This window comes from Apostichopus japonicus, chromosome 11 (genome assembly GCF_037975245.1).
Source record: "Apostichopus japonicus isolate 1M-3 chromosome 11, ASM3797524v1, whole genome shotgun sequence".
Lineage (NCBI taxonomy): Eukaryota > Metazoa > Echinodermata > Holothuroidea > Aspidochirotida > Stichopodidae > Apostichopus > Apostichopus japonicus.
The window spans coordinates 25,132,429-25,159,599 of NC_092571.1; the positions used below are offsets into that span (position 1 = coordinate 25,132,429).

At 38.6% G+C, this 27,171-nt stretch overlaps 1 protein-coding gene across 1 annotated transcript in view; it reads right to left on the reverse strand.

Moving 5' to 3' along the window:
• The window catches only part of LOC139975951 (Parkinson disease protein 7-like), an 87,942-nt gene that overhangs the window by 40,904 nt on the left and 19,867 nt on the right, over nt 1–27,171 (reverse strand). Inside the window, exons 5-6 of the mRNA XM_071984258.1 lie at nt 26,353–26,439; nt 19,640–19,801 (exon numbers count right to left, since the gene is read on the reverse strand). Coding sequence (XP_071840359.1) covers nt 19,641–19,801; nt 26,353–26,439 — 248 coding nt within the window. The 3' untranslated portion in view covers nt 19,640. The remainder of the gene's footprint in view (nt 1–19,639; nt 19,802–26,352; nt 26,440–27,171) is intronic.

Here is a 27,171-nt window from a genome sequence, read left to right on the forward strand (position 1 = left end):
AGGTCTGTCTTTGACCATTGTGTGGGGGGTTGAAGCAGCATTTTGCATCCTTTTCTATGGTTTTTCTCAACCTCACTGACTCCACGATGCCATAACGACATACATAACAAGCTTATCTATTCAAATCTTACTTCAAATGGTGGGATAAAAGTCGAAAAAATTGACAACTTTCAACTTTGTTTTTCTCGAAGATATTTTCCGTTGGGATCCAAATAAACCTCGCCCATAATATGAATATTTAAAAGCTACGAACGTCAATGGCCAATGCGTAATACAACACCATGATTGATTGGTGTAGATTGTCTATGGCAGTTGTACCAGGGAGCTGTTATTCCAGCTCGCTGGTTGGACCAAGTTACCAACTCAACGTTTTGAATCTATTTTAAGCAACGGCTCATAACTAAACCTGCATCTCTGATTGGTTGGATTCAAACTAGTGGGTTGGGGGAACTGTATGCGATTAATATTAAATATGTTATTTGTCAGAGGACACTTTTCTCATTATCTGCAAATGTCCATAAGTACTCGCCAATAAACGATTTTGGCAGCGAAAAAACTTGGCTAATATCTTGGTTTGCTGTTTTGTGATTGATATATGTAAAAAACTTGATGGACTTGTCAAAAAAGTGGAAAACAAGGACAAAATGCAAAATGCTGCTTTAAGATAAGTTAAAAACACTACAGCCACCATTAAGTCTTGCAGTTCTAGATTTGTTGCAGCTAATTCAAAAAGGTTCCAGTTGGTTTTGTTGCTACATCACACCTACAGCTCTATTAGCATGTTTAATAGGTGCAAAGAAAGGGTATACTGTAATCTATACAATTTAGTTACCAACAATATCTGAGATATTAGAATACAGATATTAGGTATTTCCTGACACCTAGCAGGCTATTAAGGTATAGGTTTGAGGAAACAGCTAAACCTCAAACCATCTTCATGAGAGATGCAATATCTGACATTTTGGACAACTGTTTCCTCACAGCCAACAGGCTAATATATTATTTACTGTTTTTGGTTAACCACAATTTCATTTCACTGTATAGCATTTAGGATGTGGAAGAGAGGTGAGGAGGGGGGGTGTGGGGGAAGTGGGGTGGGGGAGTAGGCAGGTATACAGATGACCATTAAATACTAGAGCTGCAGTTTATCTTGAGGAAGTTGAGGATGTCATCTTCTTAAACTTTTGACACACTGTGCCTTATATCCAAAACTGGATCATTCTAGACACAGCAAAAGTTTCCATGGCTGTGCTGTTCGAGATAACTGGTTAAAGAAGAGCGACATCAAATGTCTATATTCTCTTTAAGTAAAACCCTCTTGTTCACATGCAATAATCTGGTGAACACTTCAAGATATATGTTATACTCGATCATAAAGTGACAGATTCAGAAAACATTGTTCTTCTATTTCAAACTTGTTGTATTTTTTTACCCATCAACTTTAGGCAATTTCAGAACATCATCATGAAGCTTAATGAACCAATTAAGTTTCCATTTCAAATTAGGAGGGAAGATAAAATAAACGTCTGAAATTTTCTGATTTCAATCGAGGAGTGTTGACTACAGTCGGATTTGATAAATATTTTAGACTTGAAAGGATTTTTAAGTGCCAACCACGCAAGACAATACATGCAGAGAAATTAACTGGTTTAAAGCAGCTTATTTACCATAATAAATAGAACATATGAATGGCATACAAAAAAAAAAAACAGTTAACTAAAATATACAAAAGTATTTTATGAAAAGGTTATTAATGATGAATGTGATAAATGAAATCATGGATTAAACAATTCTGTTAGATGCCAAAGATCATATTATTTGATCTTCTTGTATAGTTTCTTAATGATACTGCAGCAAAAAAAACCCGGTTGTGCTATAAAACACACTGCAACAACAATCACATGATGAACTGTACCGTACTGATAAGTGATGTAATCACTTCGTCAAAATTCAGGAAAGATTTAAGAAGCAAACTTGACTAGATGCTTTAGATTCCTTTATTTTACATTGGAATTGCAAGGTTATACATTGATTTAACAGGTGTGTTTCATTTGCCAAACTCAAGCATGCTATTATTCGAATACAATTGGGATGCTTGACACTTGTCCAATGTCAAGGTCTGAAACTGGAAAAGAAGAATGTTTAAGAGCTGCTTGTCGAAGCAAGGACTGAAAGTGACTGTGTCACTTATATGCCAAGTAATATCCACACATAATGGGATAGACATAAATTTAGTGTGTATACATATTAGCTTAATACTTCATTCTGTTACAGAAAATTTTGCGTCCCACACAAATTTTGGCCTATCTCAACATTCCTTGTTTTATTTTGGTGACTAGCTGCATTACCTTCTATATCAGAACCAGTTACAAAATAACTAACAATCATTCGAAATGAAACCACCAGATTGTGTACCCCCATATACCTTTGTGTATACATACCCTCATATAATTTTGTGTATACCCCCATGTTCCTTTGTGTATACCCCCATGTTCCTTTGTGTATACCCTCATGTACCTTTGTGTATGCATACCCCCATGTTCCTTTGTGTATACCCCCATGTTCCTTTGTGTATACCCCCATGTTCCATTGTGTATACCCTCATGTACCTTTGTGTATGCATACCCTCATGTACCTTTGTGGATACCCTCATGTACCTTTGTGTTAATCCCCATGTTCCTTTGTGTATACACTCATGTACCTTTGTGCATACACTCATGTACCTTTGTGTATACCCTCATGGGCCTTTGTGTAAATCCTTATGTACCTTTGTGTGTACCCTCATGTACCTTGGTGTACACCATCACACACCTTTGTTTATCCAATGTACCTTTGTGTATACCTTCATGTACCTTTGTGTTATCCTTGTGTACCTATGTGTTTAAGATCCTTATGTTACCTTTTTGTTATCCTTACATAGCTGTGTTATCCTTATTTACCTTGTACCTTGTGTAATGCCTTCTGATACCTTGTGTATTTACCTTGTGTAATATCCTTTCATACAGTCGTGTTAATCCTTATACTGTAGTTTTGTGTAATCCTATGCACTTTTGTGTTAATTACATATTTTCATGCTATCCCGATACGTTTGTATTATCCTGCTCTGAGTTATCCTTAAAAACCTGTGTGTTATCCGAAAGTACATTCACGATATCGTTTGCTATCACTTTAAACCTTTGCGTTATATACTTCATTGTGTTAATCATTAAAATTATTTTAGCCTGTAACTTTGCGTAATCTTTTTTAATAACAAGATGTGCTTATCCTTTTATATTTGATCCAATTACGACATCAGCTTGACCATGCAATCATGATAATGCACTACGTTGCTATGGTGATCTCCAGCCACACCCTAAAATATATCGAGGGGGCTGTCATGTCTGTCCTTCTAGTTCCACCAAACTTGACAAACTGAAGTCTCTCAAATATGCCGTAATCACACATAATGTAGTGTGACATGCTCACAACTTTAGCACATTTTAGCAATGAAATGTTACCCACCATTGGTTTGGTGACTTGATACGTCTGGTCTTCAACCAATCAGATAGCTTCTTTGAAGTATTCAGTCACACCCACTATACTGAGCTAAACCTTTCAGCATCAGTAAAAATTGTATCAAAATCTCCAAAATGGAATATACTGGACTATTGCTTAATACAACCCTGATTCTTATCGTAATTATGACAAGATCTTTTGAACCATGATACTTTCAAAACTAGTACAATGGGTGAGATATATACTACATCGCTGTACAAAATCTTTGGCAATCTGTAAACGGTATAGATCACATGCATTTCGGACCCAGAACCGTACCTACGGCTCTGTTAGGAACGATATGACAGCGCCCTCAGTTTTGAAACGCTGAAGACCAAGGAAAGCCGAAGCGGACAATTTCATCAAAGTTTGACACAAAGAGTAGTCAAGACTCAGCTTTAATTAAGAGGCATCCACTGGAGGGTGTTGTAAAAACATAAAAATAATAAATAAAAATAATCTAAATGAGTTGTTACATTTAAACCATCTGAAGTACCGATATTAGGCCTACATGACATGACCTGAGTTGCTATGTTAACATTGCCACTTGCCAGCAACATTTATTTGTTTCTGCTTGAATAAGCATCTCTTGCGATAAAATTTGAACACAATTTGCTATGAACCAAACAAAAGGTTGTACCAGTAGATACACCTGTGATATAATACCAAAAAAAAAAACACCCCGCCTAGTTATAATTGTATTGTAATCTCCCAAGAGAGAACGAATAATTTGTGTATGTTAAATGTTAAACAATACACATAGTGCAATCGAACTTGCTGCAATTGACTATGTCTAGTTTTAATACCCAAATAGGAATGTGTAAAACAGCAAGTGTAAAGAAGGATTGTAGGGTTTAAATAGTGAATCATTTATGTGGAGGGGGGGGGGGTGGCGGTAAAAGGTTTAACTACAGAATTTTGGCACATTTTTATAAGTTTTCTTTACTGCTTTGTCTAGGGGAGGGGGAGGGAGGAGGGTGGGAGAGGGTTGAATTGGATATAATTTAATATTGTGTAAATTAGTTGGCCTGACGTTTCCATCCTAGCAGGATCTTTTTCAAAGGCTAAATGACAAGTAACAGTAACAGAAGGGACAACAACATGCACAGTATACAGACAGGTTAATGAGCATGGTGAACACAAAGAGATAGATGTAAGGGGATTAGTAGACAAGGGATGGAGAGAAGAAAAAAAGGAGAAGAATTTTTTAAATATTGTCTTCATTACCATCAGTGTCATCATTGGTTACACATACAGGGCAGGATTATTATTAGGCAGATAAATCAAGGGTCCGTAGGGTCCTAAAAGATTAAAGGCCCAGTACGTGAGAACACAAGGCATATCAACTGTTTATTTTGCGGTTGATTTCTCATTTCTTCTTTCAGATGAGATATTTTTCATATAGGGCATGCATGATATTATACCAACTTATCGTCATGTTTGGAAGTTTTGAATTACATATTTTTCAAAAGATTTCGAGACAGAAGAAGGCTAGAATTTCAGCAGCACTAAAGAAGGAAATTGATGCTGTCAAGTACATGGTTCTTAAGATAAAACATCCTCAATTAGTTGGCTTTTTCTTGGAATGTTAGTAACAGCTATGTCATTGACCCGGGTGGGAAGGAAGGGGGTGAGGAGGGAGGGGGTGAGGAGAGTAGCATTGGCAAGGGGTATATGAACCTCGGGTGTCCCCACCCCCTATCCTGCCCAAAACAAATTTGCCAAGTTGAAATAAAACCTTAGACCTTAGGGATATACCTACACTCTTTTTAGTTCTACTGACTATAATTTACAATTCTGCTGATTTTGGGAAATTTGAAAAACCTCGATCAAGACTTCAGGGTGCTTAATTGCCCCATGAAAATCAACATTTTAACCTCTCTTAGGATAGAAATATCAAATGGTGAGTGAACTTTGATAATTAATGAACAGACTGACTGCATGACTGGTTTTTGTTAGAGAGAAAAGCAACAAAGGAAACAATGTTCTAAACAATCAAGAAGGAAGTAGTAGGTATGAGATAGGGGTAAACATGCTTTGAGGGAAATTCCGTTCGTGGAATCTCGATAGAGAGGAAGTTTTTCCTTTGAAAGGTTGTATACTATAGTTTTGGATAAATTGAAAGGTGTTGTTCTTTATTTATGATACTTCCTTACAGAAATCATACGACATGCATGCTGTTTTGTGTTCTACAAACAGCAGATCTATATAATCAGGGAAATTTCTATGATGGATTTATTTATCTCCAAAATCACCATTCTTTGGAAGCCATAGCCGATATCAATCCTTCAATGGGGAAATAATTTCTTGCAAATTTTGCTACCAAAAGCTTTTTGCCTTGCCTGCACATGTAAGCTTCGATCATTCAAGGTGCCCAGTATGTAGATAATATATGTACCGGCCTGCAACCATGTTTGTGCATGAGATCGTTGTACTCATAAACGGCCATTTATTGCAATTAAGCTACTGTTATGCATGTCTTATGCAAACATTGCATGCAAGCAGGCAGCAAACAATTAAGAAGCTGTTTGTAGGAACAGCATAAAACAAGTGTACATCTAGTATTCATATGTATTTTTGTGTTATTCATATGTAATTCTGTATGCAAATCTTTATACAAATCTGTATGCAAACCAGTATGCAAGTAAGTCCCAGTACGGATTGTAGCGGTAAGATGCCTAGGTGTTCAAACTATACTTTGCTTTATTGTGACCCTAATCTTCACCTTCATCGTCGTGGCAACTCTATCTCTAATGGCATGTGCTGTGGCCTGGGGAAGGGATCTATGTGAATGAAATATCTCCCTCCTAATTGTGAATATTTTTTGATTATTTTTTGATTTTGATTTTATTAAGTAAAGAAGGATTGTTAGTTGCATACAATGATGGTGTTATAGCTTGCAATTTTTGAAGTAAGTTGAATATGTTTAAGACTGTATTGTCAGTTTCCTCAAATGTTGGCAATTTTCTGGCATATGTGCATATGAATAACAGGAACAAGTTTTGGGGTTTTAATGTTCCCCTATTATAACTATTATATAAGAAACAGACATGAATATCCCCCCCCCCCTCCCCCAATAAAAATGATAATAAATAAATAAAGGAAGAAAAAAATTAAAAATAAATAAAAAGAAGGAAAAAATAAATAGTTTGCAGAAGAAAAACCAAGCTCTGGTCAAAACTTTTCTCTTAGATGTATGCGGTTTGACATCCTGTCTCCTTTATCCACTCACCGGTGGGATGCATGAATTCTGGTTTTTTATCCTCCCTCCCTCTCTGATGACAACTCCCCACGATGAGTAAATGAATTCTCATCAATAGAAATATGATCTAGACTAGAGCGATTACAATCCAGTTGCTATGGTTACTGGGTATCGTAACATATTTCTTAATTCACAATGGTCTTGACTCTGTACTTCAAGAGGGGGAGCGAGTGACATATATCTAGAGAGGGTTTTAAATTTCAAAGAAGAATTAAGGGACAGCTCATATCCACAGCAATTACAAAGAAAACCATTACAGGAAGTCATTTGTTTGCCCTAAAACATTAAACACTTGTACTTTCTCGGTAAGTGACTGCATGGATGAATTTAGATAAACGACTGCCTTGTACAAGAGCTGTTTCACGTAACAACAAGTAAATGACTGCCTTGTAGGCAATCTGTTTCAAATGGCATTGAGTATTTCCTCTATGAGTTTGTAGGTCTAATATGTTTTAGTTTGGATGCATGGGGCTACAATGGTATATGAATAATATCTTTCACATGAAAATTAGGGAAGTTGTTTCTTTAATATTTGGGTCAACTAAAGTGCATTACACCTTTGAAATGGTGTCAGAGGATTAAAGGCATTGAGGACTAGCCCCAAACCGCGCTCTGCAAAAGTTAACTTTCCGTTGCTTGCAAGTGAAGTTTTCTCGTCGCTACAAAATGCAGACAGTAATGAAACGTGATACCTTGTTATCTTTTATCTAGACCTGAGATGTCCATTGCTGCTATGTACACTGTGTTGTGGGTATTGACCGCAGCTGTATGTACTGACTGTACACTAGTGTCTAATTACCGAAGGTAGCAAGCTATGTGCGTATTTTCTGGGATCGATGGTGGTGTCTAACACTTCTGTTACACCTGATTCGAAACTAGGTCAGATTACCTGCATTAGACATTTCTTTTTGGGCAAGTCTTCAAACCCTTTAAAGCCACTGCAGGCTGTTCTTACCAATTCTGTTTATTGCCTGTTCTTTTTTTGTACTTTTGGCTGCATATTGGAGTACTCACCTGGCAATTTTTCAATTCATTTCTCTGATATCATATAACCCATTATACATACCACTATACTTTCTTACAAAGCTTGTCAGAGTTGTACCTCCTGCTAGGCCAAGGGATTTTGTCATATAAATCCCTAAACATTGCCATGGTAACATTATCTCTGACAGCTGATGTATAACATAAAACTGTCAAATATGAAACTAAGTTAGATTATATGTTCTATATACATTTTCTTTTCTTTTGCTATTATATAGCTCACCAGACACCCTTGGGAACTTTGGTATGAAAATCACCTGTAATTGGTAGGGGGGAAAGTTGTATAGACCTATTATCATGTTATAGCCTACCATATACCTATGAAGGGATGATACATGGACAGTTTATAAAGATACCATGCCATATTATCAATGAATGTTATCATTAGTCCTCAAGGATTGTATACAGTGTATAAGACAATCTGAAAGGGGTCTAGGCTCCCAAATATCTGAAAAAATGTTTTCTTCTACCAGAAAATAGGTCATGCCTACCTCCCTACCCCCTCCCCCACCCCAAGAAAGCAGTGGGGCCCCATAAAAATCAAAAAGTCTAGCTGTGCTCTGCTCCTGGTATTCAGTAGGTCATTTCGAACCCAAATGTGATGATGGATTTACACATTCAACCAAATGGGTTAAAATCTGATTTCATTGGCAACAGTAGTCACTTTGCCATACATTTGGTAGTAGCAGGGAGCTGCTACTTTAACTGGTAGTAGGTTGTGCTGGAGTGGGGTGCACAGCATAACAGTTGGGTGGGTGGGGGGGGAACAGAATGCTGGTTATGCCAGCTAGCGCCAGGGGCGCCAGTAAGTATGCGGAACATGCAATGCCCCGCCATAGTGCCTGTTGTTGGGGGGGGGGTCAAATGGGAGAACCACACTGAAGCATATCGGTCAATGTTCAACTTTTAAATGAGAATGGTCGACTTTACAAATTATGTGGGCTTTCATTAATCACCCCTAATTTCTAGAAATATCACCTTTCTACAGTAACTTCTTGTCCACTCTCCCAAAATGAACAGAATCATCACGGGTTGTGTTTACAGCCATATTTGAAACAATAGTAATGCGCAAATTGCAATTTTTCAGACCTTGGTAGATAATATATTTGTTGCCAATTTGCAGGTTAAACATGCCAGTGCTTTATCCTGGTCACACTCACATGGTCCCATCCTAGTGGGGGGGGGGGTAGGGGAATGGGAGGAGGGCATGTTGAAAAATATTGTAACCCAGAGTTAATCCCTCACTTCAAATTTTAAAACAGAAGTGATTTGACTACTGCAATTGATTCTGTATATACGTTACCAGTGGTATAGCCACTCTCTCTAATCCTGTCATCAGTACATAGATTATTCACAATCACAAACGTGCAAAAATTTTGGAATGAACTTTTATCAAAAGAAATGCAAGCCTTAGAAGGTTAAAAATTAGACAAAGACATATCGATAACAGCTAGGCCATATATGTAAGCCCTCCCTTAGTGAGATAGCTATTAATAAGTATAATAAAGACAATTATGCACCCTCCTGATAAAGTGGTGTACCAAATTTCAATGACCTGAGTAACACACAATACACTGTCCAGATCAACCAAACAATGGATTCGATAGCAAAACGTTTCCTTTGTCAAATTTTTAAATTTGTGGAAAACCACAAGGTCAATGTTTTGCCCCCTTCATGCCTCTTACTAAGCTATCTGATCTGTAGATTCTTAGCTTGCATGCAGAGTAGTCACAATTAGGTGCAGCACACCCACCCACCAGACTGTTAAAATAGTCACTCAAACAAATGGGCTGAAAGGAATCAAATCGATACCGTTGAAAGCGATTCCTGTGAGTCAAAGACAGCAAGACAGTAGAACAATAATAAAAAAAACATTTGCATTTCCACCGCAGATTATTACTAGTCATTGAACTAGAACCGGTCGGTAGAATACACCGGCAAGTTGACAAAGAACATTTCGTTCGACATTTACTACAACAGAATTTTATGATTTTCAATTCGGTGGAATTATTAGTTTAAACTGATGTGTTACAACTTATCATCACAGTATATTCTTTGTGTCGCATTTCTCCATTTTAAAGCATGCTATAGCTCTCCTGCTTTCTGGCGTTAAAGACCAAGTCTTCCTAATTTAAGAAAAGAGAAGGAAGGAAACTTGTCAAATGCTGCATGGGGTAACTTTCTCTACAGTCTTTCTGAGTTCTACCTGTGATCTTGTGATAAGGTTTTTATCATGTAAATTATCAACAGTGGTGCACACTAAAGCTGTAAAAGATTGGTACTTTCCACTCAGATAATTCTTAGATTGCTTTTTTTTTTGGCGAACACCTCCATAGCCTTTTGTTTTAGGAAAATTTAAGATCATCACAAATCTGATCAGACTAGAGAGGGGGAGAGAAGGAAATCAAATCATCAGATATGCTAACTGAAGTAAATTTACAACAAAGTGTGAAAGGGCAAAGAAAATTGTTTTCTTTATTCTTTTCAAAGCTTCCAATTTTATATGTAACTTCCTGAAGGAGTTTGGACATGACTCATGGGAAGGATACATTCTTCCAAGGAGTGTGACCCCTCCAAACAGTTCCAGAGAAGAATACATCGATCGATCGCCCGTTTCAGGTTTCGGTGTGGAAACTGATCAGACATTGCACGGCAATTAAAGGAAACTTACATTCTTAGAACTGTGTAAGCATATCTGAAGGAAAATTCACCCCCAAAAAATAAATAAATAAATTTAAAAAAAACTTCCAAAGTCAAGGAATTATGTTAGACCATCGGAAAGTCCAAAATGTCATTCATTTTCCCCTAATTTTCAAATTGATTTTTTTTTTAAATCTCAGATGTCTTCCTTCCAAAAAGAAAACAATAAATAAATTTTACAAAAACTTCCAAAGTCAAGGAATAATGTTCATATATAGTAAAGCCTATACATAGGACCATAGGAAAGTCCAAAATGTCATTCATTTTCCCCTAATTTTTTATTTTAATTTTATTTTTATTATTATTTTTTTTTTTTTAAATCTCAGATGTGTTCCTTCACGGATCAGCAACAGGGTAGGACCCTGTGGGATCTGACAAGACACCTTAGTAGGTCCTGTCTAATTGATAAAGAAAAACACTCAGAAGTAATCGGTGTCACCTCCTATGTGTGAGCATAGTGTGAAGCCGGTCACATTCTGTCATTGAACGCAGTCGTCCCTTTCTCCTCTGACAAACACGGAACCCCTGTCACAATTCTTAAAGTAACAGCGCTAGTGGGTTGGTGATTATATTGATAATAAAGTAACAGCGCTAGTGGGTTGGTGATTATATTGATAATAAAGTAACAGCACTAGTGGGTTGGTGATTATATTGATAAGAAAGTAACAGCACTAGTGGGTTGGTGATTATATTGATAATAAACCAGTTGCCAAATCTGCATACAATTTATATATAGCAACGAGGAAGTGACAAGAATGTGAAATTGCTGTAATGATTAAAAAAAAAAGTTTAGTTACAAAATGACTCAGTAAAAATTGCAGTTTTGGCATTGAAGTTTAAAACCTGATGGAAAAAGAGAACAAATTTCAGAAGTACTTTCCGGTAGGTTATTTATAACCATCAGAAGTACTTTCCGGTAGGTTATTTATAACCATCAGAATTAATCTGTGACATCGCAAAGATGAAAAAAAAATGAAGATATATGAAGAAAAGAAACGAGTCAATATCCTACCAGCTGCTTTAACTAATTCATAATGCTAATGGTTGTAAAATTAGTCACTTGAACCTTTTAAGACAAAAGAGGTCAATATTTGTGAAACTGATTGAGCACATTGGTCCACAGAGTAATTGTGTCAAATAGAGCTCTCCTTTCTTTACAATGTTTACAATGGCAACAGACTACAGTTACGTTATATATGGTAAATTCCTCTCGCAAGTGGGCAAGAATCAGCATTAGAAATGTTGCGGTGGACATCGATGGGAAAGTTTGGGGGGAGGGGGCAAGGAAGGAGGGAGGGGCCGAGGGGTGACAGAGGTCAGAGGTGCATTAACAGGGAGTAGGTGTAGGTAATTGAGAGCAGGGATGGATAGCCAGGGCAAGCATTATATTTCAGCGCCTGGCTAATTTTGGTTCAGTTTTGTTAAAAATGTCATAAGAATTCTCCCCTACTGATTCATTTTATGAAAAATTCTGGTTGGAAATTTAAAGACAACAATTTCTGATTTGTACTAATTGGTGTGCCATGAGTGTGGTTGATGTCCAACCAATAACATGTACCTACCGGCATGGCTACATCATTGATTTGAATCAATTATGATAATTCATAATCATGCTGAAAGGTTTTGTAAATCAAAACACATTGTGCAATATATATAATGTCATGCATTACATGAATCTGTCTTAAATTGCTGATGCACATGGGAACCTCTACAACTAAAATGAATACTTACTGAGAACACATGAAACTCACATAATAAATACCTTACCACCATTAACTTCATTTTATTAAGAAGTTTCATTATATTCCAAGGTTTGGATATTTAAACAAAACCAATCCATTGTATCAGACATCACAGATTATTATGTAATATACTCATTCAACCATATGGAATAAACTGCAATATTTTAAGGCTTGCTTCAACAAAACAAACTTACAAAGCTGGGAGTTAATTGCCTCACTTCACAAGCTTTATAATTATATTTGTTAAAATCTCAGATTTCCCTGTCCCACTGCGGAAACATTGCAGCTATAAACATCACAGCAAACGGCATATATTGCACTGCTCCTTAAAACAACTTTAAAAGGAGCAGTGGAGCCTGTGATAATACTTAAACAGGCTTTTTGCAATTAGAAATGCAGCATTGACAACAGTTTTATTCTTCGAATTAAGACAATAACAGATATCCAATACACGACTGGACAGATCTTTTCCCTGTGAACCTCCAAAACTAAGGTTTTGTCAGCAGTACATAAGTAAATTACAATTCTCCTATTCAACAATCAGGAAGTCACCTCTTAAGTATAGGGTGAACTGCTCCTTTAAGCAAACCAATTATTGATATCGAATAAACAACACTGACCTCTGATTGCCAGCAGTTTATATAAATATTGCAGTGCTCCTTTAAATAAAAACAGCGAGGAAGGCAACCTCCTGTGTAGGAGTGACCTGCTCATTTAAAGTCTAAGCATCTCCCCCCCCCTGTCCCGCACCCAGGATATGGCTAGCAGGACTGACAAGATTTCAAAGTTCCTCAAAGCAATTAACACTTTAAGGCATTGAAGACTCGCGCCAAACCGCGGGCTGCGCTCTGAAAAAGTGAACTTTCTGTTGCTTGCAAATGACGTTTTCTTCTTGTCGCTACAAAATGCAGACAGTAATGAAACGTGATACCTTGTTATCTTTTATCTGGACCTGAGATGTCCATCGCTGCTATGCACTGTTGTGGGTATTGACCGTAGCTGTATGTATTCACTGTACACTAGTGTCTAATTACCGACAGTAGCAAGCAATGTGTCTATTTTCTGGGATCGATGGTGGGGTCTAACACTTCTGTTACACCCCATTCAAAACTAGGTCAGATTACCGGCATGAGACGTTACTTTGTGCGTGAGTCTTCACACCCTTTAATCTCAATATGACAGTCACCTGTTACATATTACAGTGAACCATCACTCCCTTTAAGTTTCAACAGCATATTACATCAATAGCAGCAGTCTATAGGATGATCAGTGTATTGGCTACTACTTTAAATCATATCACCCTTGCTTTAAGACAACCATGCTATCTATACCCATACAGCAGTGTACTATAATTAATAGCCAGTTCTCTCATGCATAAGTTGTAGGTTACCTTGACCTCCATAAGAGCTCCAGGCCAAAAATAACCCCACGAATTAACCAAGCAGGGAGCCAACAGGTAGAGTTGATAGCTAATTAAGATACATAAATAAATGGCTGTAGACTATAATTACACTCGAACTGACCCTTGCAAAACCAAATCCCATGACCTGGTTAACGAATACAACAGCTGCTGTGTTTAAAGTTTAAAGTGATATATAACAAGAAGTATTCTTTTAAATAGTTAATTGGTGTGTAAAATGGTTATCGTGATAAAGTATCCACATCTGCAATGACTATAACGCGGATCGCAAAGTCGCTAATTACTATTACGGTTAGATTTGTCCAACATGGCAGCATACAGAAATGTTGTACTCAAAGCTGAAGCCAAAGTGAATTAATCAGGTCACACATCCGGAGTCTATTATGCATTCTTAGTTCTTCAACGCTGTCCTCATTACCTTTTCATGAAACATTTCACACTGTCGCGGATCTCTCAGTGTCTTTTCACAGAATGTCATACAGACGTGTAAGATCAATGAATGCCATTTCTATTTGAACAATTCAGATCAAAATTCAATAGATTCCTGCTAAAAACATCCTGTTGAGTCCAAGTACGACTGGCATTTCCCATCATGATGTATTCTACAACAACAGCAATTAATACAAACGAGTCATTGTCCATGTAACAGAGGGCTATGACACCCTTCCAAGAATTCACCATGAATATGTACTCTACAACAACAGCAATTGATACAAACGAGTTATTGTCCATGTAACAGAGGGCTATGACACCCTTCCAAGAATTCACAATGAGATATGAAAACGATTGTACTATCTATCATTATGGAAATGTTTAGTCATATATATCATACCACACAGTCATGTCGCCATTGGCGACCGGCAGTTGACAAACTGTTCGTTTTCTGTGATTGGTTGTATCTACGAGGCCACCCGATATACCTCTATCCTGATGGCCAAAATTGTTCAGTTGAAGCTGACAGGTAATTAACAATCAGCAGATCTGAGCCCTTTCGCAAAGATTTATACACATTATTTAAATTTCTTTCTTGGGGAGGAAGGGGATACATGGGGCAGGGAGGGAGGGAGGGGTGGATAGAGGAATTTCCTTTAATTGCCATTTTTTTGACTGATGATTGTTTCCCAAATATCATGTGTTTATCTACTTAATGTCTACTGGTAGCATAATGCCAGTGCTTTTTCTTTTCTACTGGTATATATGGAAATATCTACTGGCATTTAACAAGTAAATATTGCCTGGCTTTCAAGGTAGCTGACTAACTGTAGGTCATATATTAGAGGGCCTGCTTAAAATATTGTGGGGAAAAAAAAGAAAAGAAACAAAATGCTTTTACATGATGTTTGTTTACCCAGCCTTGGTGAAGTAAACATGTTAGAACTATGAGGAATAAATCAGTGAATATTATTTTTTATTGCTGTTTAAGTAATGGGAAGGTTAATATGTGGAAATTGTGATAACATGTGCAATCAACAGCTTCATTTGTCAAATAGCGGTTTAATATTTTCTTTGCTAATAGGTTAAGAATTCAAGGAAGAAGAAACTATGGCCACATCAAACTGTTTCCTTACCGATCAGCTGAAATTTATACCAGGAACTGGTTGAACCAACTATTTCCTGTTACATATAAATCGGTTTGTTTCCCTGAAAATGCCTGAGACTATTGTAGTGATAGTCAATAAATAAAAAAATAAATAAATAAATACAAGCCTAATATGATAACGTGACTCACACAAACAAACTAAAAAAGAAAACAAAAATTCTAAAGGAAAGAAACAACAAAACTCAATAGGGATTTGTGTTTCTTTGTCATTTTAATATACAAAACAGGAGACATACACTAAAACCTAGATTATTCAGACTGATCAATCCTGGTGGTCATTCTGATCTGAGAGAAATCTGCTAGTTTTATCGCACTGTATGCCAAATGTGTTTTACATTGAGAAAAAACAGTAACGTGAACTCCTTCAGCATTTACTCACGAGTCCTCTGTGTGTGCATTCCAATTTGCGTTGGCCACCATATATGAAATGGAAAACAATTTCACCATTCCTGACCCCGACACCCCCCCCAACCAAAAAGGAAAAACAATGATCAGTGATATTACAGCTCCAGTATTACACAATAATGAATGACAAATTGGATATCAAATCTGGATAATCTAGGACACATGTTTTAATGACTAGGAGTGTGGATATTCCAGGTGTTTACCATAAGCACACTGAAGCACACCCACCTATTCTCCTCTATACTGCTACTCCATTTACATAAGTTATGAGGTAAGGCTAACCCTGTCTGAGGCAAGCCCACCTATTCTCCCCTATACTGCTACTCCATTTACATTAGCTATGAGGTAAGGCTAACCCTGTCTGAGGCAAGCCCACCTATTCTCCCCTATACTGCTACTCCATTTACATTAGCTATGAGGTAAGGCTAACCCTGTCTGAGGCAACCCCACCTATTCTCCCCTATACTGCTCCTCCATTTACATTAGCTATGAGGTAAGGCTAACCCTGTCTGAGGCAATCCCACCTATTCTCCCCTATACTGCTCCTCCATTTACATTAGCTATGAGGTAAGGCTAACCCTGTCTGAGGCAAGCCCACCTATTCTCCCCTATACTGCTACTCCATTTACATAAGCTATGAGGTAAGGCTTTCCCAGTCGCTCTGACCTGGTTTCTGATAAGAGAGTTTTGATGGGGGGAAGGGGGAAGGGGGTGGGGTTCGCTTTTCCATCCTCATTGGTGGTCAATTTTTGATTGAGGTGGCCGGAATCAGTCTGAAGCACCAAGCACATCTCTACAAGTTATGTGCTGCTTTTCAAACCCACTAGAGTTTTGATCTTTATTACATTTTCTCACTTCCAACACATCCCTTTTATTAAAGAGTGTTTCCTTTTTTGGAAACAATACCCTTGATTTCTTTTGTACTGCTGTTGGAAGAACACTGTAATCGTCTAACACACATACACAGAGACAGACTATTAACCATTGTACTACTTTATTTACTATCCATCTGTTGTTAATGAAATTGATGAACCAGACGTTATAAACCAACAAATTGCCAAATTTGCCATAGACATTGTTGTTATCTCTGGTGACAGTCTGAGAGTAATTCATTTAGTGATGACCACTTGAAAACCAATACAAAGCCTTCTAAAGGAAACATTTTATAAGCCCTTAAAATAAAAAAATAAAATGAACTTATACAATATACAGACAAACAAACAAAAAAGAATCATTACAAGTCTATTGTAATCACCATAGCAACACAAGGACATTAATGAGGTCAGGTATCCAATTAGCTTATGAAACAATTATTTTCTTGATGAAGGCCATATTGGAGAATGGACTGTAATTGGAACGATTATGAAATATCTCGGTAATGCCTTCAAATTAAGGGAAGATGCAATATTTTTAAGGGTAGGAGGAAGAGTTGCAAGAGGAGGGGAGGAGGAGGGGGAAGGAGGAGGGGAGTAAGAGGAAGAGGGGAGAAGGGGAGGAGGAGGTGTGGGCAGGAGGGGAGGAGGTGGAAGAGGGGTAGGTGGAGGAGGGGAAGGTGGAGGAGAGGAAGGAGGTGAAGGAGGGGAAGGTGGAGGAGGGGAAGGTGAAGGAGGGGTAGGTGGAGGAGGGGTAGGAGGAGCAGGAGGAGGGGGAGGAGGGGGAGGAGGAGGGGGAGGGGAGGGGGAGGGGGAGGAGGAGGAGGGGGGGGAGGAGGAGGAGGAGGAGGAGGAGGAGGAGGAGGAGGAGGAGGAGGAGGAGGAGGAGGAGGAGGAGGAGGAGGAGGAGGAGGAGGAGGAGGAGGAGGAGGAGGAGGAGGAGGAGGAGGAGGAGGAGGAGGAGGAGGAGGAGGAGGAGGAGGAGGAGGAGGAGGAGGAGGAGGAGGAGGAGGAGGAGGAGGAGGAGAGCAATCCCATTTTCTGCTTGTGCATATTAACAAGGAAGGAGAAATAAACAACAAAGATCAAGATGATGACTTTGATGAGGAATTGGAAAGTTTTTATACAAACAATTTTTCTTTCATAGGAACAGACAGGGTCCATTTAGCATATTTTTAAGGGCCCTTAAATTCCTCTCCTTTTACAGTACATGATTCTACTATTCCCAGGAACAGCAAAGACTCAATTTTTTGTCGTAAATTTTGATTTTGCTGGAAAAGTATTTGCTTAGATTATCCTCTGATCTGAGGAGGTAGTCCACAAAGGCAGACACATAGCATATAGGTATGTAAATACGTATGACCACATCATATGGCACCTTTATTTACAGGTTACAAAATGCTCTAAGAAGTAGCAAATGTTCTAGAATCACGGATAAACAATCGTTATGATTTGCAAATCAATTGACAACTGGAAGCTGGCCTAGTAGAATTTTACAAATCTAGCCAATTCCTAAAGAATCCTAAGTAAATACAAGTGCACAAAAAAGTTTGCTAAAGCCAAATTCCCAGCCACATTTTCCTTGAATTAATAATACACAAAGCAACATGTGTCCATACCAGCAGAAAAAGACCCATTTTTTTCATTCCTACTGGCAATTGGCAAAACCCAGTCAATAGCCTGAATTTCGAGGGACTGACGAGTTGCTATGGTAACTCGATCGGAGTTGTCCTGTCGTAGGCTAAGCACAATCTAGGTATGTAATGATGCTCTATAATCAGAGGAGATACTTAACTGATATAGTCATGTACACTTATTCAACTGGATTTCATTCATATCATAGAAAGAATTTTCCCCAGAGGATACCAGCTAATCAGCAAAAATAGGTCAAGTTTATTTGATGTGATACAGAAATATGATCTGATAATTTGACACTGGTTGAATTTCAATCATAACTCCTCTCCCAGGCCATTAGTGATGTCATTGTAAAAGTGAGTACTTCACTGCTTGAATGTACACTAGACTCTCACATCCGTTCTAATCATCGTTCTGCTTGTAAATTGCAGATTTGTTGCAACTATAGTGAGATTGAAGAATGGCCTGGATGCAAGAATGGCTGTTAACTAGGTTGGACAAATATTCCTACATTAAGAAAGTGCTGTACCTTGTTTGTTATGATATTACAAATGTTCACACTTCTGCAAAGTTTATTTTTGGAAACCTTGCATACAACAATGCTAAAACATGCCAAGGTAGTATGATGTTGTCTCAGTCCAGGAGGGCTGTCTTCAAAATGGAATCATTTTTGAAGACTTTGAAGGAGATATAAGAATGCTGTCCGTCAAAGCTGCCCTTCTTTACTCCATGGAATAGATAACAACCTGTGTTTGTTGCTGTGGCCATGGAAAACATTAAACTTGTCCAGATGAGCCACCATACTTGCCTGTCTGAACACAACATATATGCATTCCAATTTAACTTACACAATTGGTTACAGTTTTGGCACTGTGCCCTAACTAACCCACTTCTGGTTCATCGTCCACTTCCGTCAGATTCTACCACTCTGTAAGAACTACCCTGCTAGTTTCATCTGAAATCTCATCGTCCCTAATCTTGTTGTTAATTCTTGCCATTCTAGATGACTATTTATCAAGTTTTCACCAACTTTTTATTAGCACCGACTTGACTAAGAAACCTTTGAATTAAGTATGTCTGTCATATTTTGTTCTGCTCTTAGGGCATCCGCCCTCGGTTCTACTAAAGGAATCGAATCACAGCAGGTGGTCTGTTGTCGTGATACACTCCCTTCTGTTATGGCTTGTCTTTCCACTTCTTATAATCTTGTAATTATGATGACGGTCCATGACAAATGATGTTATTGGAACATTTACCTCTCTAGAGGTGACTGTCCAATGTACTCTGAATTCAAGGATTAATTCAGAACCCATAACACAAGAGGTAAACAAAGACCTTTTTCAATACCAATGACATTTACTACAGTTTATATGTGGGGTAGGGGGTGTGGGGGGGGGTAGGGGGAGCAAGGGATATGAAAGTACTTACTTTACAACTTTAATAGCATCGGTGGAACAATCTTGTTGGCTGTGTCTTTACCCTTCATAACCTCTACCAGTGCCAGTGCAAATTCAAAGGCAGTCCCTGGACCACGACTCGTAATGAGTTTTCCATCCACCACCACTCTATCTTCGGAGTAGGTGTAATTTCCTATCGATGAAAAAAAAAAAAAAAAAAAATCAAAAATTAAGAAGGACAAAAGTAGAATGATAGAAGCTGTCATGTCTCCCACGTAATCGTTAATTAGGCATCAAATATTGGTTGGAAATCACACGGACATGACACATACCGGCATTATATACGGAGCAAATCGCCATCATTTTTGCGCAGTACTCTTGTTTCGGTAGGTTTGGTTACAATTGGATAGATCAAGAAACGATCAGAGTCAAAGTCAAGCTCTCCACTATAAAATACATATCCTCATTCTGAGCATGTTGAACATCTTTGAAATCAGATATATGTAATTTGTCACGTGACAGGGACGTCGACAGGGGTTTGAGGACAGGTAAACCAGGAGTCCTACGGCTGCCGAGAGGTGTCGAAATGTCACCTGTGATCATAGGCGTAGGCGCCTCATTTGATTTGGGGGGGCTGTAAAGACTTGCCCGAAAAATACAACCAAAATTGTTCGCGCCCTCCGCGTGCGTTCAACATGTTAATGTGCATATCATATAGGCATTCATCAGTTATTACATCACATGCCAATAACATCAATCATTTTTCGTTTTATCACCCTTCCACATTAGTAATAATTATTGGGGAAGTCGTTACAATAATAATGATCATAATAATATAAGTGTAACCATTGAAAAACACATTGCAAATTATTCTTTTTTCAGTAGGTGCCCGAAAAATTCTCAGCATATTGCCCCAATTTTCACAAAATTTTTGGGTTGGGGGGCTGCAGCCACCCCGCCTCCTACGCCTATGCCTGTGATGCCACAGTGTTTATGGCCCCCCCCCCATACCCCAACCTGATTCAGAGGCTCTGTACAAAGAGAATGACATGTGTCAATATACTTTTGTCTGTGTTGTATCACTGGACCACGTACTGAGGTTAGTCTTTTCAAGATGGCTGAGTAAATGGATAGACCTTGTAAAGAAGATTCGAATAATTTACACGCTTTGTACTGACCTTGCCACACACGCACATATTGAATGGTTCTACCATTACTTTATAAATATGTTAAAGATACGTGGAGATTCCAACTGCACATATCTGTTGTTGATTTGGGTATTCAGTGCAAGGCAAAACACTTAGCACAAACCAAATATCGTAACAGTAAGAAAAGGAAGAAGAATGCTGTTCTTTAGTTGGGCATTTTGAAACGGTTATTTTTCTCGTTTATAGTCGATTTCACCAACAACATCGCATGACACATGAGCAGGTGGAATGACCAGACTGTCTAGGAAGAGGGATGCTGAAAGTCAACATCATCAAAACTGACAAATCTAGAAGTATTTCTTGTTTGTCTCTCATAAATATCAGCCTGCATATGTGCAGGTGAGATCACAAGCTTCTTAGTGATCTCACGATTGCGAGAGAGAGAGATTCTGTCAAATTTTTAAAACCGGAAATGAAAGAATGGCTTCTATTTAGTCTCACTTACAAACTATCTACTGAAGTTCAGGTGGAATGACAGAAGGGAACTATGAGACCAGCTTAACTTTAACCTTGTAAAACTACAACAGTAATGATAAAACTTACTGGTTTATATATTTACGAGTGACCCGCTTACCTGTCTCCCCACAACCTTCGCACCGCATTCTACCGTGTCTAGTATGCCCTGGAATTCTTTTAACACTGTGCACCCTCAGTGACCGGTCATGTCCGGTCAGTAACCTCCTTCTCATTCTACCACCCAAAGTGTCTACACATGTTTTTCGGGGATGTTGTGGGGAGACAGGTAAGGGGGGAACGAAGTAAATTAAAGAGTTCTTTCTGCACAGTTCTAGTTTAATAATATAAGGCCTACTGTGACCTCTGACCTTAGCCGGTAGTTTGCTTTTATGTGCACTGTAACTAAATATAGTAAAGTGGTAGGCTCTCCACTCCATCTAGCAAACTCTCCTCCCTGCCATTGCTTCCTTCTGGAAATGATTGTTGGAAGCAAATAAACAACCGCCGCACTACACTCTTCCAATTTTGAATTTTGTTTGATTCACTTTAAACTATACCTAAGGTACCCCTCTAATTGCTTCAGGGACCATTTTAAAGCAAAGTCTGAAATCCATGGTTAAAAATTAATCAATTCTACATGCAGAGTACAAAAAAGAAAGAAAAAAAAAGACACAACAAAAGACTGTGAAATGTTATACAATGCTCACACAATTGAAGAAATTGAATGATGCTGAAACTAGTTCACCCTTCAGATCAAAAGGAGGTACCTCGTTTTAACTTCCTCTGATAAAAGGGCCCCTTCCCACAGGCAACTGTGATGGAACATCAATGACTAAGGTGTGATGGCCTTGTTTTTCAAACGAAGCTCAGATTGATCGTTTTAACAATGTTGCTACTACAGCGACTGAGAATTTACACATCTCATTGATATATCTAGCTCACAGAGCGTTAACAGTACTGCTTGCTGCCTCTTCGCCCTCTACCATCTTCTCCTACGACGACGACGGTCGGACATCGACAAGTCGATCAAGAGAGAGGGGTAAAGAAAAGCAGGCAAGAGTATTGATCCTCTCAGATTTTGTAAAAGATTCTTCCAAGATTAGACCACAACTACTTAAAATTGGCCCCAAACAAAATATCTGTGGTTTTTTTAAGCAGTAGCTTCTGGTCAGTGAGTCACTTTAGGTACTGTGTCACAAAAGTAGGATGCTGAAGAAGCTACAGCATCTCGCAGCTAGGCTGCATAGCACATCATTCTTTATGATACAAATTACTTTAAAAGATGACTTTAAGCACAAAATTAATTTTGATATAATGTTGATGATGTTAAAAGCCACTGTTTTCAGTCAAGGTTGCATGTCTATATAACACTTTTGATGCAATGCTTCCAAAGTTGTTATATACCCTTAGGAACAGTAAAAGTACTCCTTATACCATTGGCCAAGTGCTAAGATGGGGGGGGGGAACGATACTCCAAAATCCCCAGGGCATGCTCGTTCAATGGACTATGTGGCTACATGGCGAGAGGCTAGAGAGGTGGATAACAAAACACAAAATGGTTGAACTTGACACACACAGAAAAAAAAACAATGTTTGAGAAATGATCCTTACAGAGCTGAGGTTCATTAATTAAAATGACTTAAACCTATACAGTCTAATAACTATGGACCATTAACAGTTCCTCAGATGTAACATAAAAGTCAATGGAGGGGGGGGGGGGGGAAGGGGGAGGAAACATTAGATTTTTATGGTCTCAAATGACATGTTGACAAAATGTGTTTCAAATTTTATCAAGGACAAATTATGTTGAGTGTCATTTAATGGTGATCTGTTGTTAATGTGAAGGTCAAAGAACATCTATGATTTGGCTGAATTATTAAAAAATTTTAATTTATGAAACAATAGATTAACAACAACATTTAGCCATGTACAGAGGAGCTGACCTCATCATTAAATCAGCTTTAAAGCTTTTGCATATTTTAAAGATGAATATCTTGGAAACGTAGTAGTTACAGAAACAGTAAGTAGAGCTCATATTCTTCCTTTTCTTCAGACCGTGACATATATAAAGGTAAAAGTGCTGCCCAGAGTCATCTTTTACGTACTTGGCCTGATGAATCCAGGGACACTGTTTGCATAATAGATACAGCAAAACTCTCATCTAACAATTTGAAAACACTTACCACTAAATACCAACATCCTTGTCAATGTTTGCATAATAGATACAGCAAAACTCTCATCTAACAATTTGAAAACACTTACCACTAAATACCAACATCCTTGTCATGCAATCTCCCTCTCCCTCTCCCTCCTCCTCTCTCTCTCTCTCTCTTGTCTCTCCTATATCTTTTTCTGGGGCACCGATGGCCTAAGGAATCAAGTCCAGCCTGCCCTAAAGCTTGCTTCTTAGACTCGTAAGCCACTGGTCTATCTAGTGCCACTGGGCTGGCGAAAAAATTATGCAGACCAGGCATGGGTCCCGTCTGGTGTAGGTTCTACACTTAGGACACAGATCGTGTTCGACCCAGGTTCTGCCTGGCCGAAACATTGAGTAGTTAAAAAAAAACTTCAGCTGGTTACGAGACATACTAAAACGCTCGAATTAAGGAAAGACTAACGCTTAAGCTTACGAAATAATGCAAACTAACAAGAGAACGGGAGATAACGGGAGGTAAATAACGGTGCGTAGAGGTACGTAGCGTAACCTAGCAACGGCAAAATACGAAATACGCTACGAAGTGGCCTAACAAAATCAACACAAGCTGAAAAAGAACACGAGAGAGCGAAATATAGAAGAAGAAATAGCGAATAGAAATACAATGTAGACATGCTATGAACATGAAAATACAACGACACGCCTATAGCGTGGGGAAGGAAAATGGCGGGAAACCTAGACAGTTCGCGGAACTGCTATCCCCGCAAAAAACCTAAGGGCGGAAACGCACTAAGAATAAAAACAGTCCCCAAAACCCTCCCTTTCAACAAAAAAGGATACTTATCGGGCTGGAAAGGACTGCAATACTCCTAAGAATCCGAGGAAAGAAACTTCCAACGATAGCTAAAGAAAACCAAGACGAAATCCAAGGGAAATATATCCACAAGAAATTCACGTGAAGACACTCTAAATGGTAGTATGAGTAGTGAGGAGTGACCGAGGGGGGGTCCGGTCATAGAGGGCGCACAGTGTCATTATTTTACCAGGACTTTATAGGCACGGTAGAATGAGGTGCTATGGTTGTGAGGAGACAGGTAAGCGAGGAGCGAAGTAAATCATAAAAGTCAATGGAGGGGGGGGGGGGGAAGGGGGAGGAAACATTAGATTTTTATGGTCTCAAATGACATGTTGACAAAATGTGTTTCAAATTTTATCAAGGACAAATTATGTTGAGTGTCATTTAATGGTGATCTGTTGTTAATGTGAAGGTCAAAGAACATCTATGATTTGGCTGAATTATTAAAAAATTTAATTTATGAAACAATAGATTAACAACAACATTTAGCCATGTACAGAGGAGCTGACCTCATCATTAAATCAGCTTTAAAGCTTTTGCATATTTTAAAGATGAATATCTTGGAAACGTAGTAGTTACAGAAACAGTAAGTAGAGCTCATATTCTTCCTTTTCTTCAGACCGTGACATATATAAAGGTAAAAGTGCTGTCCAGAGTCATCTTTTACGTACTTGGCCTGATGAATCCAGGGACACTGTTTGCATAATAGATACAGCAAAACTCTCATCTAACAATTTGAAAACACTTACCACTAAATACCAACATCCTTGTCATGCAATCGACGATGCACCCAAATTAATGTGCGATATGCGCAAAGAATTTTGTGAGGGAAGGGAGGGGGGAAAGTTGCAACTCTTGAGGGAAAACCAAACCAAGCCAAGGAGATTTCTGCAAATAATTGTTTCAATTGCCGATTTGAGCCTGTCAGTTAATAATTCAAGGACATCCATAAGGCAAAGGCAATGCTTCCCATAGTTGTCATATATACCCTCAGGAAAAAGTAAAAGTACTCCTCAAACCATTGGCCTCTTAAGATGGGGAACTTTACTCCAAAATCCCCCCGGCGTGCTCGTTCAACGGACTATGTGGCTACATGGCGAGAGGCCAGAGAGGTGGATAACCAAACACAAAATGGTTGAAAATGGTTGAATGCACACACAGAAAGACACAAAAAACAAAAAGAAACCTGTGTCTAATTATAGCCAAGATCTGTAATGAAGAAACCTTTGCATATCATGCGTCCTTTAATACAGATGATGGACAGATAGAAAGATAGGTAGAATATAGCGGCCTGTACAACTGTGCATTAATTGCATGCTTGGTTACACACATCAAGCGGCTCACCGATACCTGATTCCTGAATATATCCCGATTAGGACGATATGGTATGCATTCATTTGTCGAAGCCTTCTTCAGTGAGAATGAATGATGGACAGCAAATTATCACAGGTTAAAATTGCTTTTTGTTGTCTCCCATCCAGGTATTTTCCAACCCGATTTGTAATCACCTGTTAAGTTTGCCGGGTCAATGGTACAGTTACTGTACATGAACTTGGTACCGTTTGGGCTATGTTCCATGCTATTGCATTCTTGGCCGTGTTTATAAGCGTGCTAAAACGTTGCATCTGACTATGAAAAGACGGGAGGGGCACTTTCAATGTTCTTACTCTCCAACTCTCACCGCAACGAAAAACCACGGTCCACTGCCCAGGGAAAATATTCTGGTCCTTTCGCAGACAGACGTAGTTTAATCGTAGGGGTGTTAGCTCAGTGGTTAACGCCGGTGCCTTTCAATCATAAGGTCCCGAGTTTGAGTCACTCCAAGATTAATGTATGTCGTCCAGTTACAGAGTTGTTGACAATTGACAATTCATAATCATGGACGTTAAATATGAATCTAAGAGACTGACTTCGGTCAGCTTGGGGCTTTGATAAGCCAATGATGGCTTCTTCGCGAGTTCCTGCTTGCAGGAGGATCTAAAATACATACATACACACATACACCCATATGTAAGTATTATATTAGGTGTTTTGGTAGAAGTAGCTTTAGTGCTAATAAATGTACTCACCACTCTGTACCAACACATCTTTGACTGAAGGGTGGGAAGTCAACTTCTTGCCTTTAGCTATCCCGTGAGATAGTAACGCAGTAGGAGCTGAAATGAAGAATGAGAATTGGTAATTTTTTTTATATGTAAATAATATGGTTTGTATGAAATAGAGTATATATCTAACACATGGGAGTTTTGTTTCTCTCAGCACTTGGATAAATCAACAAAGACTAGAAAGATTGCACAAAGCACCAATTGTGTTTATGTTGACCATAATCGAGCTCAACGAATATCAACAAGGCCTCAACAGCTCAACAGTGATTAAAGTAGAGAGCATGGTAGACGATTGGCTAAGGCGTCAAGATCCAAGGATTGCTGGTTAGACTCCTGTCTAGTTTACTACGTTGTGTCCTCGGGCAAGATGCTTCATCTCAATTGCCTCTCTCCACCCAGGGGTTAAATGGGTACCTGTGAGGTAACTTGTCATTGGGCGCAGTATATAACTGCAGCTGCCTGGAGGAATTGTCTCTGGGACAGGTTATCATTGACCAGGGATAACATATCATCTGTAAAGTGCTTTGAGACCTATCACTGGTATAAAGCGCTATATAAAAAGTGGAATATTATTATTATTATTAAGTAACATGTGCTTGGTGATCTAACACTATCCATTGCTCATACAGCTGTATGACAAAGAGTAAATTACCATGCATGGGCACTCAATTATTCAAGACAAGATCAAACGATGGCCTACGATTGGCTGAACTTGAATTGGTCATCAGTTTGTTGCCCAGACACATTTTTGTACTAATTTAAACCAATTAAAATAGTGCAGAA